We start from the raw sequence: 17,244 nt of genomic DNA, 5'->3' as shown, positions 1-17,244 counted from the left end.
TGGACAATCTTACACCACATAACTACTGCTGGCAGCTTTCAACTTTACAAGCGTGTGCGATCCACGGAAAAGGTGAGTGTGACAATTTCCTCTGCAACAGTTTTTCTTAGTGTTGCAATAATAAGATTGGGCTCTAGGCGCCGCTGTTGACCAATCAGCGAATGGGAGGACAAAGCTATTGCGCTCTTCTCCCGAACCTCTACCACACAAAGCTGAAAGGGATGGATACTCACGCATCCTAATTCTGAAAATAAGAACACCTCCATTCGCTTTGGAATATATTTTGGATGCGGACGGCCTGGAACCTCGTAGACGCAAAAGCTGACTCAGAAAAATAAATAAATAAACCTGCGCCAAGACCCCCACGGAACTGCGCTCACACAGGGACATGGCGAATCAGCCTCAGAGCCTGGACCGCAGAGTGCTGGTTCGGCTGTGCATTTTCCTGGGAACCTTGCTGACGTTTGGGACCGGGCAGATCCGATACTCGGTGCCAGAAGAAACAGATAAAGGCTTCTTCGTGGGCAACATCTCCAAAGACCTGGGCCTGGCGCCCTGGGAGGTCGCGGAACGCGGGGTCCGCATCATCTCCAGGGACGAAACGCAGCTTTTCGCTCTGAGTCCGCGAGGCGGCGGCTTAGTCACCGCGGGTAGGATTGACCGTGAGGAGTTGTGTGAAACGTTGCCCTCCTGCTTGCTAAATTTGGAGATTCTCGTGGAGGACACCCTTAAAATTTACGGAGTGGAGGTGGAAATAACGGACATTAATGATAACGCCCCCAGCTTCCGGGAAGAGGCGGTGGAGATCAAAGTCAGCGAGCAGACTAGTCCTGGGTCGCGATTTCCTCTTCCTAATGCTAGGGATCCAGATGCGGGGACGAACTCCCTCCAGAGCTACCAGCTCAGCCCTAGCAGTTACTTTTCCTTGCAGGTGAGAGGCGGGACTGATGGAGACAAGAATCCAGAGCTTGTGCTGGAGGAAGGCCTGGATCGGGAGAAAGAGGCATCTCACCACCTCCTCCTCACCGCCTTGGATGGGGGAGATCCCATCCGAAAGGGCACGGTTCCCATCCGCGTGGTGGTCCTCGATGTAAATGACCACATCCCAAAGTTTACTCAGTCTGCATACAGAGTGAGCATTCCCGAAAACCTCAGCGCCGGAACTCGGGTGCTCGTGGTAAACGCCACAGACCCAGACGAGGGTGTCAACGGGGAAGTGATGTACTCATTCCGGAAAATGAAAAACAAAGCTTCGGAAACCTTTCAGTTGAATTCTCAAACCGGAGAAGTTCTAGTCGGAAAGTCTCTGGATTTTGAAAAATACAGATTCTATGAGATGGAAATCCAAGGCCAAGACGGTGGAGGGCTGTTGAGCACCGCCACGTTGTTGATCACAGTTGTGGATGTGAACGATAATACTCCAGAGGTAACCGTCACCTCTTCCGTTAACTCGGTGCCGGAAAATTCTCCTTCAGGTACAGTAATCGCTCTCTTAAACGTTCAAGATCAAGACTCTGGAGAAAACGGTCAGGTCACTTGCTTCATTCCTAATGGTCTTCCTTTTAAGTTAGAAAAGACGTATGGAAATTATTATAAGTTGGTAACAAAGAGTGAACTAGACCGGGAGCAGGTGGAGAGCTACAATATTACATTAACTGCCAAAGATGAGGGAAGTCCTCCCTTGTCTACAGAAACTCACCTCCTGCTCCAAGTGGCAGATGCCAACGACAACCCTCCAGTTTTCACTCACCCCTCTTACTCTGCCTACATTCCTGAAAACAACCCCAGAGGCTCGTCCATCTTCTCGGTGACCGCAGTTGACAAGGACAGCAGAGAAAACGCTCAGGTGACCTACTCTCTGGCTGAGGACGCCATCCAGGGAGCTCCTCTCTCCTCTTACGTCTCTATCAACTCAGACACCGGTGTGCTGTATGCCCTGCAATCCTTCGACTACGAGCAGTTCCAAACCCTACAGCTAGCGGTGACTGCTAGTGACAATGGACACCCGCCATTAAGCAGCAATATTTCACTGACCCTGTACGTGCTGGACCAGAACGACAACACTCCAGAGATCCTGTACCCCTCTCTCCCTACTGATGGCTCCACCGGTGTAGAATTGGCGCCTCGCTCTGCAGAACCGGGTTATTTAGTGACCAAGGTGGTGGCGGTGGACAGAGACTCGGGACAGAACGCCTGGCTGTCCTACCGCCTGCTCAAGGCCAGCGAGCCCGGGCTCTTTTCCGTTGGGCTGCACACGGGGGAGGTGCGCACTGCTCGCGCCATGACGGACAAAGACGCTCTCAAGCAGAGCCTCGTGGTAACTGTGCAGGACCACGGCAAACCTCCCCTCTCCGCCACCGTCAGGCTCACTGTGGCGGTGGCTGACAGCATCCCAGACGTTCTGGAGGACTTGGTTAGTCTGGAGACTCCCGCCAAGCCGGATGAGTCAGGCCTCACTCTGTACCTAGTGGTGGCCATCACTGCAGTCTCTTGCATCTTCCTCATTTTCGTCATGGCGCTGCTGGCTCTCCGGCTCCGGCGCTGGCACTCCTCGCGTCTGCTCCAGGCTGCCAGCGGATTGGCTGGCAAGCCTCCTCCGCATTTTGGGGGCGTAGACGGGGTGCGCGCTTTTCTCCAGACCTATTCCCATGAGGTTTCGCTCACTGCAGACTCGAGGAAGAGTCACCTCATCTTTCCGCAGCCCAACTACGCAGACACGCTCATTAGCCAGGAGAGCTGTGGGAAAAGTGAGCCTCTTCTAATAGCTGAAGGCTCAGGTACCGGTTTAGGCAAATGTGACCCGACAGATATCCAGGTGAGATGTATTTTTTCGCCTCCCAGTTGTTGCTGTTTTGGTACAAGTCTTGAAGGGACTTCTGCTGAGCTGGTTATGAAAATTAGACTTGGGCGGGCATCGTGAGTCCATACATATTTAGAACACTTGCCATTGGTTTGTGTACCTTACCATCATCAGATTCGTATTTTTTTTCATTTATGGTTTTTCGAGACAGGGTTTCTCTGTGGCTTTGGAGGCTGTCCTGGAACTCGCTTGGTAGTCCAGGCTGGTCTCGAACTCACAGAGATCCGCCTGCCTCTGCCTCCCGAGTGCTGGGATTAAAGGCGTGCGCCACCAACGCCCGGCCAGATTCGTATTTTTTAGAAGGGCCTTATCAACGTCAATTTGAGGTACTTGCATATTTTCTTTTGATTTTAAAAGACTGGGTCGATTATCTTCACTCGCTTTGTGTAGCACGTTAGCTTCAGTATTGTCTATCATCATGATCGGTGGCTCTCAATGTAAACTAATTGTGGTGTATTTGATGATGGTAATTTGGATCCTGTTGACTATTTCAATTCTGTGTCGTCGCTCCATCCTATCAAAACAGGGGTGAACAAGACTTGGTTAGGAGAGGCAAGCAGGACCATTTTCTTGGGCTCCCTGTCTATCCTACTGTGGGTTCATTAGATTGTTGTGAGAATAACCCGACTGTTGAGCCAATGTTGCTTCCTTTTCTTCTTTTACTGCAGTGTTATGAGTGATGCATTTTCTTCCTGTTTTTTTCTTTTCTTGTCCTTTTTACTTTCCTTTTGAATGCTTTTAATGTAACAAATTCACATATAGAAATTATTTTTATTCTATGCCTCTCAAAAGTTTCAAATTTAGATTCATTTATATTGTTTGTGAAACTTAGAGATGGGAGTGGGTATTTGGGTTGTATAAGTGATTGACTTAGGGGCTGGGATATATCTCAGTGGTCAATCTTGTGCTTAGCATGTGCAAGACCTGTGGTGAAATCCTTAGCAAAGCTGGAGGTACAGCTCCTCCTCCTCCTCCTCCTCCTCCTCCTCCTCCTCCTCCTCCTCCTCTTAACTCAGGAGCATACTCTGAAGCTTTTCCTCATTGATCCACACAGTACTTGTAGTGATATTTTCTCCCAAGTATGGAACAGTTCTGTTTTGCTTCTCTTTTTCTTCTATCTTCTATCTATCTTCAGCTATCTAGGAGTCTTGGATTCCTTTTTGCTTTCCTTATGTTCATTTTGCACTACACTTAAGCTATCCAATTGCTATAATCAGAAAGAAAAGAACCCTTGCTATTGAAACCTTGATACTTTTTGTTTTGTTTTGTCTTGTCTTTAGAGACAGGGTTTCTCTGTATTGTTTTGGAGGCTGTCCTGGAATTTGCTCTGGAGACCAGGCTGGCCTCAAACTCACAGAGATCCTCCTGCCTCTGCCTCCCGACTGCTGGGATCAAAGCCGTGCACCACCAATGCCCAGCTGAAGCCTTGATACTTATCCAATGATGTGCAGATTATCTGAAGCAGAGACAAACAAGGAAAAGAGACTTGTCTAGAAGATTTGGTCATAGGAATCACTTCCATAATCAAACTCCATATTCCTATGTCATGCCTAGAGATTTGAGTCAAGTTACTTACACATTAATATTTCCTTTCAGGTTTATGTTTTTCACTTAGGAGTTTGGTCTTAATATAATGCATTGTAAATTTCATGATAGAGCATAATTCTTCAATGGTTAGAAAGGGAATTCTTCCAGATACCTAAATCTGTCTTGAAGCCGAGAAAAATATTTGAGTGTTTTGAGTAGTATTTATGCTTATGGAATTCCAAACTCAGAAGGGGAGGGCACTTAAGGCACTACACTTGAACTATTATTAGGTTATTCTATGAGGCATTTGATTGGTAGGAGAGGTTGCTCTGTATTTTTTAAGCACAATCTAAACTAGTTAGGGGTTGTGAACCAAGCTCTTGAAGAAGAAAAAATTAAAAAAGGTTTGTTCTAAAAGTTGATTTTCAAGTCACTGGAGATTCAGTTAGGATGCAACATGTAGTTCACTTAAATAAAAGGACACAAAGAAAATGAGCTCACATATCATGTCATTAAATTCTTAAGGGTGAATAAAAATTTGACAATCTTCGTAATTCATCTATAACTAAAATAATTTAGAGTATTGGCCCCTTCTCTGGCAATTATACATTGTGTAGATTGAGGATGATATTCAGTGTCGTTTTCCCATACCATTTGGTGGGGCTATTTTTCCACGTGGTCTTGAGAAAAGACTTGCCTGGTTCTTTCAATGTGTGCATTTCCCCTGACAGGAAAGGCAAGCCTTTTAGTCTCTCTTACTGGGTTAATAGTTATGCTGCAGACCCTATCACTTGGGGCTTTGTTCAATAGCAACACTTGAAAACAGACAAATTCTAAGCTCATAAACTCCTTTGTGTACCAACATAGCTCTGTATACCCAATCCCATTGAATCTGCAAAAGTTTCTGGTTGCAATTTTAGAAGTGAACTCTGGGCGCCGCTGCTGTCCAATTTGCTGCAAGAGCTGACTCTCAGGCTCTACCAGTTGAAATTGTGAACGGAAGGCTTAAAGAGTAAGGGTACCTGAATTTTCTGCTTAGCAAATCAAATTAGAGACTGTGATATCCTCAGACTTGGAGGGAGCGTTCGGATTTTCTTCGTGGTGAAAGTAATTCGTGAAACCTCTTCCCTTCACCTGGGAGGCTGCGATTAGGATGGAGCCCAGCGTGAAGCTAGGAAGCGGGACCCCGTGGAGGCAAGTACTCTTTCCATTCTTGCTGCCTTTGTTCTGCACGGGGCTCTCTGAGCAAGCTCGGTATTCTATTCCGGAAGAAATGGCCATGGGTTCGGTTGTGGGAAACCTCGCTGAGGACCTGGGGCTGCCTGTTAGGGATTTACAGACTCGAAACCTCAGAGTTATCGCAGAGAAACCGTATCTTACTGTGAACCCTGTGAACGGGAACATAGTTGTGAGTGATAGAATCGATCGAGAGTCACTGTGTTTCCAAAGCCCGCTGTGTGTCCTGCCCTTAGAGATTGTGGCAGAAAATCCCCTCAACGTCTTCCATGTCAGCGTGGTGATAGAAGATATAAATGATAATCCGCCCCATTTCCTCCAGAATAGTATTGTCTTACAGATCAATGAGCTTGCAATTCCAGGCACTAGGTTTGGCCTGGAGTCTGCCATAGATGAAGATGTAGGCCGGCACTCTCTCCAGAGTTACCAGCTCAGTTTGAATGAGCATTTCTCTCTGGCGGTGCAGGACAAGGCTGAAGGCAAGGATGCCCCAGAATTAGTGTTAGAGAAGCCGCTAGACAGGGAAAAGCAGAGCTCCCAGCTCTTGGTCCTGACAGCAGTGGATGGCGGAGAACCAGTACTAACTGGCACCGCTCAAATTCAAATCGAGGTCACTGATGCCAACGATAACCCCCCAGTGTTCAGCCAAAATATGTACAAAGTCAGTCTTAGAGAGAACATGCCCTCAGGCACCTCTGTGCTAAAGGTGATGGCCACCGACCAGGATGAGGGTGTTAACGCAGAGGTCACCTACTCCTTCAAATCACTAGGAGACGATATTAGAAATAAGTTTATCCTGGATCATCAAAGTGGAGAAATTAGATCTGAAGGCCCTATAGACTTTGAAACCAAGAGGACTTACACCATGAGTATAGAGGCCAAGGATGGCGGAGGCATGGCCACAGAATGTAAAGTTACAGTAGAAATTCTCGATGAAAACGACAATGCCCCGGAAGTGGTTTTTACTTCGGTGTCCAATTCCATACCTGAGGACGCAGAACCTGGGACAGTGGTGGCTCTGTTCAAAGCATCTGATAAAGATTCGGAAGAACGTGGAAGAGTGATGTGCTTTGTAAAAGAGCGTGTTCCTTTTAGAATCGAATCTTCTGCCAGCAGCTACTATAAGCTTGTAACAGATGGGGTCCTGGACCGGGAACAGACTCCAGCGTACAATGTCACCATCATCGCCACCGATAGAGGCAAGCCACCCCTCACCTCCAGCACAAGTGTCACCCTGCAAGTTGGGGACGTCAATGACAATGCTCCAGTTTTCCTCCAGGCCTCCTATTTGATCCAAGTGGCTGAAAACAACCCGCCTGGTGCTTCCATCGCTCAAGTCAGCGCCTCTGACCCGGATTTGGGACCCAATGGTCACATCTCCTACTCCATCATAGCCAGCGACCTGGAGCCTAAATCGCTGTGGTCCTATGTGACCTTGAACGCTCAGAGCGGAGTGGTGTTCGCTCAGCGCGCCTTCGACCACGAGCAGCTGCGCTCCTTCCAGCTGACACTGCAGGCGCGCGACCAGGGCTCGCCCTCGCTCAGCGCCAATGTGAGCATGCTCGTGCTGGTGGGCGACCACAACGACAACGCCCCACGCGTGCTGTATCCCGCGCTCGAGCCCGACGGCTCCGCGCTCTTCGACATGGTGCCGCGCGCCGCCGAGCCCGGATACCTGGTCACCAAGGTGGTGGCTGTGGACGCCGACTCCGGGCACAATGCCTGGCTGTCGTACCACGTGCTGCAGGCCAGCGATCCCGGGCTCTTCAGCCTGGGGCTGCGCACTGGCGAGGTGCGCACAGCGCGTGCCTTGGGTGACAGGGACGCGGCGCGTCAGCGCCTCCTGGTCGCTGTGCGGGACGGTGGACAACCGCCGCTCTCGGCTACAGCCACGCTGCACCTGATCTTTGCTGACAGCCTGCAGGAGGCCCTGCCGGACCTCAGCGATGACCCTCTGCCGTCGGACCCCCAGAGTGAGCTGCAGTTTTACCTGGTGGTGGCCTTGGCTTTGGTCTCAGTGATCTTTCTTTTCGTTGTGATTCTGGCCCTCGCCCTGCGCCTGCGACAGTCCCACAGTCCTGCAGTCTCTGGCTGCTTTCAGTCTGGCCTCTGCTGTAACACAAGACCAGCGGTTTCTCTCAACTACGGCGAGGGGACTCTGCCATATTCCTACAATCTCTATGTTGCCTCCAATTGTCAAAAAACGTCTCATTTTCTTACCTTAACGTCAGAAATGGTCCCTCCGCACGATCTTTCTATGGAAGTGAATGTCACTGAAGAGAATAACAAGACAGTCTCTGATTCTCTTGCTTCTACTCACGTGAGTTCCAATGAGCCTTTCATTCACAAATTGCTTAATTTTCAAATCCTTTTGGAATTTTTTTCTTTTCAAAAAGGGTCTGGTTGTCATACAACTCGCTGTGTAGACCAGGCTGGCATTGAAAACACAGAGATCCTCCTTCCTCTACCTCCCGATTGCTGGAATTAAAGATGCTCACCGCCCCCTTTGAAAAGAATATCCTAAAGCACATTATACTTACAATGACCTGTTTCATTTGCAGTCTTTTTGTTTGTTTGCTTTGCTTTGCTTTTTCGAGACAGGGTTTCTCTGTGGCTTTGGAGGCTGTCCTGGAACTCGCTCTGTAGACCAGGCTGGCCTCGAATTCACAGAGATCCGCCTGTCTCTGCCTCCCGAGTGCTGGGATTAAAGGCGTGAGCCACCAACGCCCTGCCTAGCTCTGTCCTGTCTTTTGTCTATGGGCCAGTAACTGCACCATTAGGCCTCAGGATTTTGAAATATTTTATGCATATATTTTGTCAAAACTCAAAACGTAGAAGTATTATGATGCACTGCCATTCAAGTAATTTTAAAGGGGTGTGTGTGTGTGTGTGTGTGTGTGTGTGTGTGTGTGTGTGGTATATGTGCCATGAGGAGATCGTGGTATATTTGCCATGAGGAGATCGTGGTATATGTGCCATCAGATCATAGGACAATTTTGGGGAATCAGTTCTTTCTTTCTACCATGTGGGTCCCAGGGATTTAACTCAAATTCAATTAGGTTTGGCAGCAAGCGCCTTTACCTGCTGAGCCATCTCTTGCTGGTCCTAGACATTTTTTTTTTTTTTTTTTGGTTTTTCGAGACAGGGTTTCTCTGTATTGTTTTGGAGGCTGTCGGTCCAGCCTGGCCTCGAACTCACAGAGATCCGCCTGCCTCTGCCTCCCGAGTGCTGGGATTAAAGGCGTGCGCCACCACCGCCCGGCCTAGACAAATATTTTAAATTGAACTATACTACGCGGGTCCGCGTGACGGACGGCCGTGGAAGCGAACGACAACGCGCCTGCGTTTGCTCGGCCCGAGTCCCCGAGTGCCGCGTGAGCGTGCAGGAGAGAGCGGCTGCGGGCACCCAGCTGCCGCTGCTCAGTGCCACCGGCCCGGACGAAGGAGCCAATGAGGACGACGGAACGTACTCCTTCCGGTATGTGGACGACCAGGCAGCTAACGTTTTCAAGCTAGACAGTAATCTGGGGACAATGTCAGCCACAGGGGCGCTGAACCCACGAAGAAGAATCGGCTTTCTACGAAATGGAAGTGCAGGCAGCCATCGCGTCCCTCACCAGCTCAGTTCCCGAAAACTCTCCCCGAGGGACACTCGTAGCCCTGACCAATGTGAATGACCGAGACTCGGGAAAAATGGGCAGGCAGTCTGTTCCATCCGAGAAAACCTGCTCTTAAGACCGGAGAAGCTTTACTACTACAGCTGAGTCACAGCCGCCGCAGGCCTGGACCGGGAGCGGGTCCCCAGTTACAACATCACAGTGGCCGCCTCTGACCTGGGACGTCCGCCCCTGCCGGCCGACGCCAACGACAACCCTCGGGCCTCCATCCCGGAGAACAACCCTGGGGTGGGGTGGGGAGGCCTCCATCGCCGCCGTGACCGCCCACGACCCCGGGTCACTTCCTCCCTGTCCGCTCTCCGTCCACTCGGACGCCGGGGTTCTGCACGCCCTGCACTCCTCTGACTGCGAGCGGTTACGAGACCTCGCGACAGCGGGGACCAGCCGGCCGCTCGGCGGCAGCGCGTCCCTGACCCCCGAAACCCTGCACCCCGCCCGCCCCCCGCCCCACGGACGGTTCCACTGGCGAGAAGCAGGCGCCCCGCTCTGCAGAGCCGGACTACCTGGTGGTCAAGGTGGTGGCGGTGGACAGAGACTGGGGCAGATCGCCCGCCCGGCTGTCCGACCGCCTGCTCGAGGCCAGCGAGCCCGGGCTCTTCTCGGCGGGGCCGCGCGCGGGCCCTGTGGGGGCACACAGACGGCCTCAGGCGGAGCCTCGCGGTGGCTGTGCGGGCCCATGGCCCGCCGCCGCTCTCCGCCTCCGTCATGCTCGCTGGGGCGACCGCCGACAGCATCCCGATGTCCTGGAGGGTCTGGCAATCTAGAATCCCCTGCCGCTTCTGACACCCGGGGCTCACGCTCCGTCTGGGGGCGGCCGTGGCGGCGGCGGTCTCCAGTGTCTTCCCGGTCTTTGTTCTGGCACCGGCGGCGCTCAGGCTGCGGCGCCCGCACTCACTGCGCCTGCCCGGGGCTGCGGGACCCGGATTGGCTGGCGCCCCGGCCTCGCTCGTTTTGTGGGCGTTGACGGAGTGCAAGCTTTCCTGCAGACCTCTTGGCAGCACGAGGTCTTCTTGCTCACTGCCGGCTCCCGCAGCCCAGCTATGCGCTCATCAGCCAGGAGAGCTGCGAGAAAAGCGAGCCTCTTTTGCTATTGGGAGATTCGGTATTTTCTAAATACCGAATTAATTAATTAATTCAAAAGCGAGCCTCTTTTGCTATCGGGAGATTCGGTATTTTCTAAAGATAACCATGCATTAATTCAGGTGAGTCCATTCTGTGCGTGGAGCGTTCCTGGTATAGATGGTTCATGGGTGTTTGGGACTGATAAAGCAGCCACCAACAACAACCTATTCACCTTGTTTGGTTTAAAAGATACATAAACATGATCCTGCCACATGCAACTACAGCACGGTACAGAAACAATGTCTACTTTATATTACTCTGTGCCCTCTAACTTGGTAGCTTAGTTCACCAACTTTCCACTTTTAATTGTTTTTCCTTTTGACCATGAAGCAGATTTGTGTCAATTATCTCATGCCAATTTATCTGTTCGGACTACAGGAGTTGTGGCTGTGACTCAGAACTCAGAAGTAGAATACTTGCCTTGCATGCATGGAGACAAGGCCCTGGTTTCAATTCCAAGGGAGGGCTGAGGGAACACTAATTCCAATAGAGTGAAGAAACAGAATTTAACAGAAAGTACACTTGCTTTTTTTTTTTTTAACCTCTTTTTCTGGGGATTGAACCAAGATCTGGACTAAACACTTTACCCCTGGGCTACATCCCCAGCCCCAACAGAGTGACCTTTAATTGCAGTTGAATCCACTAGTAAATTCATACACTGTTTTCAATGTCTTTTAAATAATATTATGCCTGGTCCTTAGAGATAAGAGTTGCTTGTACATGTGTGTCTGTATGAGTGTACGTACACATACAGAAGCCTAATAAAGAAGCTGGTTGTTCTCTATCACTTTCTGTCTAGTTATCTGAGGCAAGGTCTTTCCCTGAAGCCAGGACTCACATTTTCTCACTAGGCTGGAAGTCAGGAAGCCCCAGAAGTCAGCCTGCCTCTGACCTCGGTGGAGAGGACTATTGTCCTCTGTGCATTGTTGTTTTGCGTGTATGTGTGTCAGTGTGAAGGCATCAGATACTCTGGAATTGGAATTATAGACAGTTGTGAGCTGCCATGTGGGTGCTGGGAATTGAACCTGGTTTCTCTAGAAAAACAGCCAGTGTTTTAAACTGCTGAGCCATATCTCCAGCTCCAAAGATTACTTTTAGAACCTTAGCTAACATCACCTAATGATGTCACTCTCTGTTTACTGATTTGGTTTTAGGGACAAATTATTGGGTGTTGCATCATAAGTAGTAATGACTCTTAGACAGCATCTCAGAAATCATCCATAAGGGTGCTCCCAGTTCGAGCTGGTTCATTAAATAGCTGAGAGGCTGGAGGCTTTTGAGATGGCTTACTCTTGCAGAGGACTCGTGTTTTGTTCTGAGCATCTCCACAGTGGTTTACAACCATCTGTAACTCAAGTTCCAGAGGATCAGATGCCTGCTGCCTCCTGACCTCCATGGGCACCAGGCACTCATGTAGTACACAGACATAATATGCAAGTGAAACACTCACACATATAACAAGTCTTTTAAAACGTGCTCTAAAGACTCCACGATGCCAAGCATCCTAAGATGTACCACAAGATGAAGATTCCACTATGCCAAGCATCCTCAGATGTACTGTAGGACACGGTAGAGTTTAGTGTGCTGTGGTGGTACAGACTGAACACAGAGCCTTGTACAAGCGCACTTCCACTGAGATATTTCTTCAGCCATATTTTTTTTTTTACTTTTTACTTTGAGACCTGGTCTTGAAAAGTCACCCAGTCTGGGCTTGAATCTGTGACCTTTCTGCCTCTGCCTTCTGAGTAGCTGGGATTACAGTGCCACCAGGGTCACCAACCATACTTTTCAATTAGATAACTTCCTGAGTCGACTTTGGCACGTTATTTAGTATTTGGGGCTTCAGCAAAATAGGGATAATAAGAACTGATTTGAGATATTGTGATAAGGATATATTGGAACAACATATAAACCATCTGGCTCATAACATCTCATTAATTAATAATAGCTGTTTATTTTGTGGTTGACTGAAAGAAATGCAGCACAGTTAGAATTCTTTTGTGGAAAGTCGTGATAATGTATCCTTCTCCAGATGTTTTATATATATATATACATATATATATATATTGCAAACAATAACCTGTGGCTGGAAACAAAGCTTTTTATGAGATTTTTGTGGAGCTAATTTAAAATTTTTAGTTGAAGCTGGGTATGCATTGGTTCCACCTCTAAAGTGAAGGGTTCAGATGTAACTTACAAGTTGTAGTTGTGTTGAAAATTACGGTGTAATCTGGCAGCAGACACCTCCCATCACTTTCCTTGTGTGGGGCGGCGTTAAAGCTGGCACATCCTGCACATTCTCTAGAACCATACAGCTCACAGATCACTCTCCCACCAATTGGGAGGCTGATCATCAGCAAGCCATCACCACTTCCAGCTGGATATAGCTCTGGTCATAAACTGAGTGGTTTTGGTGGGGAGAAAATCTACTGTTTGGGGGAGTTTTGAGACAGGGTTTCTCTGTATTGTTTTGGAGGCTGTCCTTGAACTCGCTCTGTAGACCAGGCTGGCCTCGAACTCACAGAGATCCGCCGGCCTCTGCCTCCCGAGTGCTGGGATTAAAGGTGTGCGCCACCAACGCTCATCGAAAATCTACTTTTGAATGCTTACAAGATACCAGGTTTAACAAAAGAAATATGTAGTTGTGAAGAGATATTGATCAAATGATTCTGGGGGCTGCCAAGATTTCCAAAACAGACGTCTCAATTCACAAAACTTTCTTATTGTGAAGCACCTCCAAGGCTTCCTTCATATTTTCAGCTTAATATTCAGCTAACAGTTTATAATGAAACTATGTTAGATTTAAAAAACAGTCTTGGGAAAATGTAAAAATAGAAAAAAGAAAGAAGAGTATTGTCTAGTTTCAGGGTTGAAGATACAGCTCAGTGGCAGAGACCTTGTTTAGTGTTGAGGAGACCCCGGTTTACTCCCTAGTGCAGGGGGAAGAAACCACCCAAAGTCAAGAAGACATAAGGAGGCCATCACTTGTCTTCACGTGCTCGAGTCACCAGTGTTACACATGGCCAGAGATACTTAGACATACTAGCAAGACTTTTCTACAAAGTCAGCAAAAATCAAAACAAAACAAACAAACAAAAAACTCCAACTCTTCTTTCACTTTGTCCTCAACTCTCAAGAAGCTTGCATTTTGATTTCTATCGCTGCAATTCTAGAGTGAGACCAGAGTCTCACTACTGACCAACTTGCAAACAGGAAAGTGAGCTGATCTCTCACCATTCCTGCTTGAAGGCTTTCTAGTCAGACTGAGTAAAAAGATCAGGAAGCAGGTCTAAAATCTGACCACAAATGTAGTTTCTGTCCCTCAGGCCACTCCCAAGTAACCACACAGAGGCTTAATATTAGTTATAAATGCTTGGCTAGTAGCTCAGGGTTGTTAGCTGCTAACTCTTACTTTTATGTTAACCCATATTTCTTATCTATGCTTTGCCATGTGACTTGGTTCCTTTTCTCAGTATGGCATGGCCATCATCTTGCTTCTGTCTGTGTCTGCTGGTGACTCTTCAGACTCTGCCCTTCTCCCTCCCAGAATTCTCAGTTTGACTGTCCCACCTAACTTTATCCTGTTCAGCTATAGACCAGATAGCTTCTTTATTAAACCTATCACAGTAGCATATATTCACACAGTGTAAAGGAATATTTCACACAGAAACGCTCCCCCCTCTGAAGACCTCTCGCAGGATCTTGAAGGAGCACACAGATGCCAGCTCTGACTCTTTTTGCCTGGAGACTGTAATTCAGAGATAGTCAGGAAAGGGCCTTGTCTGGGAAGGAGCCATGGTGATTCTAACTGTGCAAGAGATGGGGTTAGAACTCAGATGCAACTAAGGGAAGTGCTGGTTCCTTCCCACTGGTTTTTGTCACCAATGGTCCTCTCAGCTGATGTGAAATATCACTTTAACTATGAGATGAGTTACATTTGTTATGTTGAGGAATATTACTTTAATTATGCAAAGATGTATTACACTTATTTATGCTGCATCTGTTTAACCATGTAAGATGTGTTGCTTTGCCTGCCTAAGGCACCTGATTGGCCTGATAAAAAGCTGAGCAGCCAATAGCTGGGCAGTAGAAGAACAGGTGGGACTGGCAGGCAGAGAGAATGTGTAGGAGGAGGGAAGAAGAGAGAACAAAGGAGAAAGGGAGGGAGGCGCCTGAAGCCAGCCAGGCAGCTGTCAGCCAGCCATGGAGGAAGCAGCAGGGGAGTGGGGGAGGGGGGCATACAGATGAAAGAAAGGTGAGAAGCCCAGAGGCAACACACAGATGAAGAGAAACAAGCTAATTTAAGCTTAAAAAGCTAACCATAAACAAGCCTACAGTAAGGCCAAGCATTCATAACTAATAATAAGTCTCTGCGTTATGGTCTGAAGGCTGGATGTCTGAGAAAATCTGCTACAAGTGGATCTGCACTTGGATCCCTGTGTAGAGCTGGACAAGGGTGCCGTGGTGGAACGCCTTTCAAGGCTCTGGGTCTCAGTGTCTAAAACATATTATACTTGGAAATTTGGGGTCCATACCCAAAAAAGCATACTTCACTTTGTGAAGAAAGTTAAGACTTATTGTGAATTGTATGGTGGCTCAGGAGAAAATATGCTCCCAAGATAGAAACTAACATTTATTTTTTAAAAAATCTATTCAATGACCAGGCATAGACACACATACACGCCTTTAATCCCTTTATTCAGAAGACAGAGGCAGGCAGATATCTGTGAATTTGAGGCAAGTCTGGTTAGTATAGAAAGTTCTTCCAGGGAATACAACTTCCTCTTTTAGCTCTAAGGGTACCTGCAATACCCACACAAACAAATGCACATAATTAAAAAGAAAATAGAAATGGATAATCTGGCTGATAAAGTTCTCCAACCATAAATTTAAGAATAAGTCTCCGGGAAGTTGGTAGACCCAAACCTGAAAAATGATCACTCCCTTGGCAAGGGTCGTCTAACAAGTATCCCAATTGCTTTTCACACTGAGTTGTTTTTCCAGACCGGACTGTCAGCATCACCACCAGGCTGTCAGCTTTGTGCGCTCCTGTGCATGCTCGTTCCCTCGCTCTCTGATAGGAAGATCTCCTCCTCCTGCTTCCTGTTTGAGGCTTGGGAACCGGAGCAACTCGGGCACTTTAAGTGAATCTGAGCCGGCACCTGCTGCTGAGTGTAGTTTGTTCCTCGAGACGAGGTGCGTGTGCAAATGGATCCTGGTGTGAGCCTGGCATTTCATTGAACTAGTGCTTCAGAAAGGCTTTTTAAGAAGACTATAGACGGGGCTGGAGAGGTGGCTCAGCGGTTAAGAGCACTGGCTGTTCTTCCAGAGGACCCAGGTTCAATTCCCGGCAACCACATGGTGGCTCACAGCCACCTTGAATTAGATCTGGTGCCCTCTGTTGGCATACAGAACAGAAGATTGTAGATCAAACACTTGCATTAGATAAGTATTCTACCAACAGTCAGTTGTAAAGGTGTAAGTAGATGTAACCTAAACTATAATGGAAACAGAGGAAGCAGTTACCTTTCGAAAACTAAACTAGGTAAAGTACATAAAATGCAAGTTATTTGTGTGTGTGTGTGTGTTTTGCGTTTTGGTTTGGTTTGGGGGGGTGTTGAGGCTTCAAACTCATGCCTCTGTTTCTTGAGCCCTGGGAGGAAAGGCATGGGGCAGGCACCTTGCCCAGCAAAACGCAAACCTGAGAAGTGTGAAAGGAGAATTATGGGTAATTCAAGTGTGAAGTAATGCTAGGAGCAAGATACATGACAGTGTTTCTGCTTATGGTAATGGTCTCCACAGTTGGTCCGTGTTGTGATGATGTCATTGTAAACTGTGACTTGGATCTTGGTCTCTAATGATAACTGAACAAATTGAATAATTAAGCATCTTCAACCTGGGTGTTAATGCCCACCTGTGGGAAATACTAAAGACTGGCAACTAAGAATAGGCAAGCAAATCACCAAGGTTCTAGTAGTGAATTCCAAGCCAGCCTGGGCTACAGAGTGAAAGAAAGAAAGCAAAGCAGTAAAATGGACTTTTCCTTGTGTTATAAGGTAACTATCCAGTGAGGTGGGGACCAGGGATTTCTCCTACAGCTTCCAGCAACATATATTGGTATTGTTGAATTATTTTGGCACCTCTTGTTGAAAATTGTTTCATTGATAAATGTGACTATTTTTATACATTGAGTTATTTATATATTTACCTTGCCAATAGTACATTTTGTGAATTATCATAGCTTCATAGTAAGTCTTAAAGCCAGGCAGTTAAGTCGGTCATCATTTTTAGTATTTGTAAATATTATTTTGACTATACTTGGTCTTATATTTCCAAATAATTAAAACCATCTTGTCAGCTCCAGATGCAAAAAAGGGATTGCATTGAATTTATAGCTCTTCTGTGATGGTTGGAGAATCAGCTCTCACAATATTGAGATTTGCTAATCCATGAACATAGGATTAATTAATTAATTAATTAATTAAAAGTAGTAAAATTAGCCGGGCATTGGTGGCGCACGCCTTTAATCCCTAGCACTCGGGAGGCAGAGGCAGACGGATCTCTGTGAGTTCAAGGCCAGCCTGGTCTACAAAGCGAGTTCCAGGACAGGCTCCAAAACAATACAGAGAAACCCTGTCTCGAAAACAAAAAACAAAAAAAAAAAAACAAAAAAAGAAAAAACAGGTGGAAAAATTAACTCAGCTATGTTTTATAGCTTTTACTGATGAGGGTTTTTTAACTTTTAAAAATGATTTCTTTTTTATGTGTATATGTAAGGTTTTTCGTGTATGTATGTGCACCATGAGTGTGCCTACTGCCCATG

The 17,244-nt window shown here is 47.5% G+C and overlaps 1 protein-coding gene across 20 annotated transcripts in view; it reads left to right on the top strand.

Annotated features, from left to right (window-relative positions):
• LOC101832181 (protocadherin gamma-C4) overlaps positions 1–17,244 on the top strand; it is a 210,359-nt gene that overhangs the window by 125,850 nt on the left and 67,265 nt on the right. Inside the window, exon 1 of one of the 20 annotated variants that reach the window (XM_013112683.3) lies at positions 154–2,815. The exons of 18 other annotated variants lie outside the window; for them this stretch is intronic. In XM_013112683.3, the coding sequence (XP_012968137.1) occupies positions 389–2,815 (2,427 nt within the window). In that variant the 5' untranslated portion in view covers positions 154–388. Of the gene's footprint in view, positions 1–153; positions 2,816–5,345; positions 7,944–17,244 lie in introns of those variants that run through there. One more of the 20 variants, XM_021226667.2, reaches the window with a different exon arrangement.

Source organism: Mesocricetus auratus, unplaced genomic scaffold (assembly GCF_017639785.1).
Source record: "Mesocricetus auratus isolate SY011 unplaced genomic scaffold, BCM_Maur_2.0 Super-Scaffold_6730, whole genome shotgun sequence".
Lineage (NCBI taxonomy): Eukaryota > Metazoa > Chordata > Mammalia > Rodentia > Cricetidae > Mesocricetus > Mesocricetus auratus.
The sequence above is the reverse complement of the archived record's forward strand: the minus strand, read 5'-3'. Positions and strand labels throughout refer to the sequence as shown.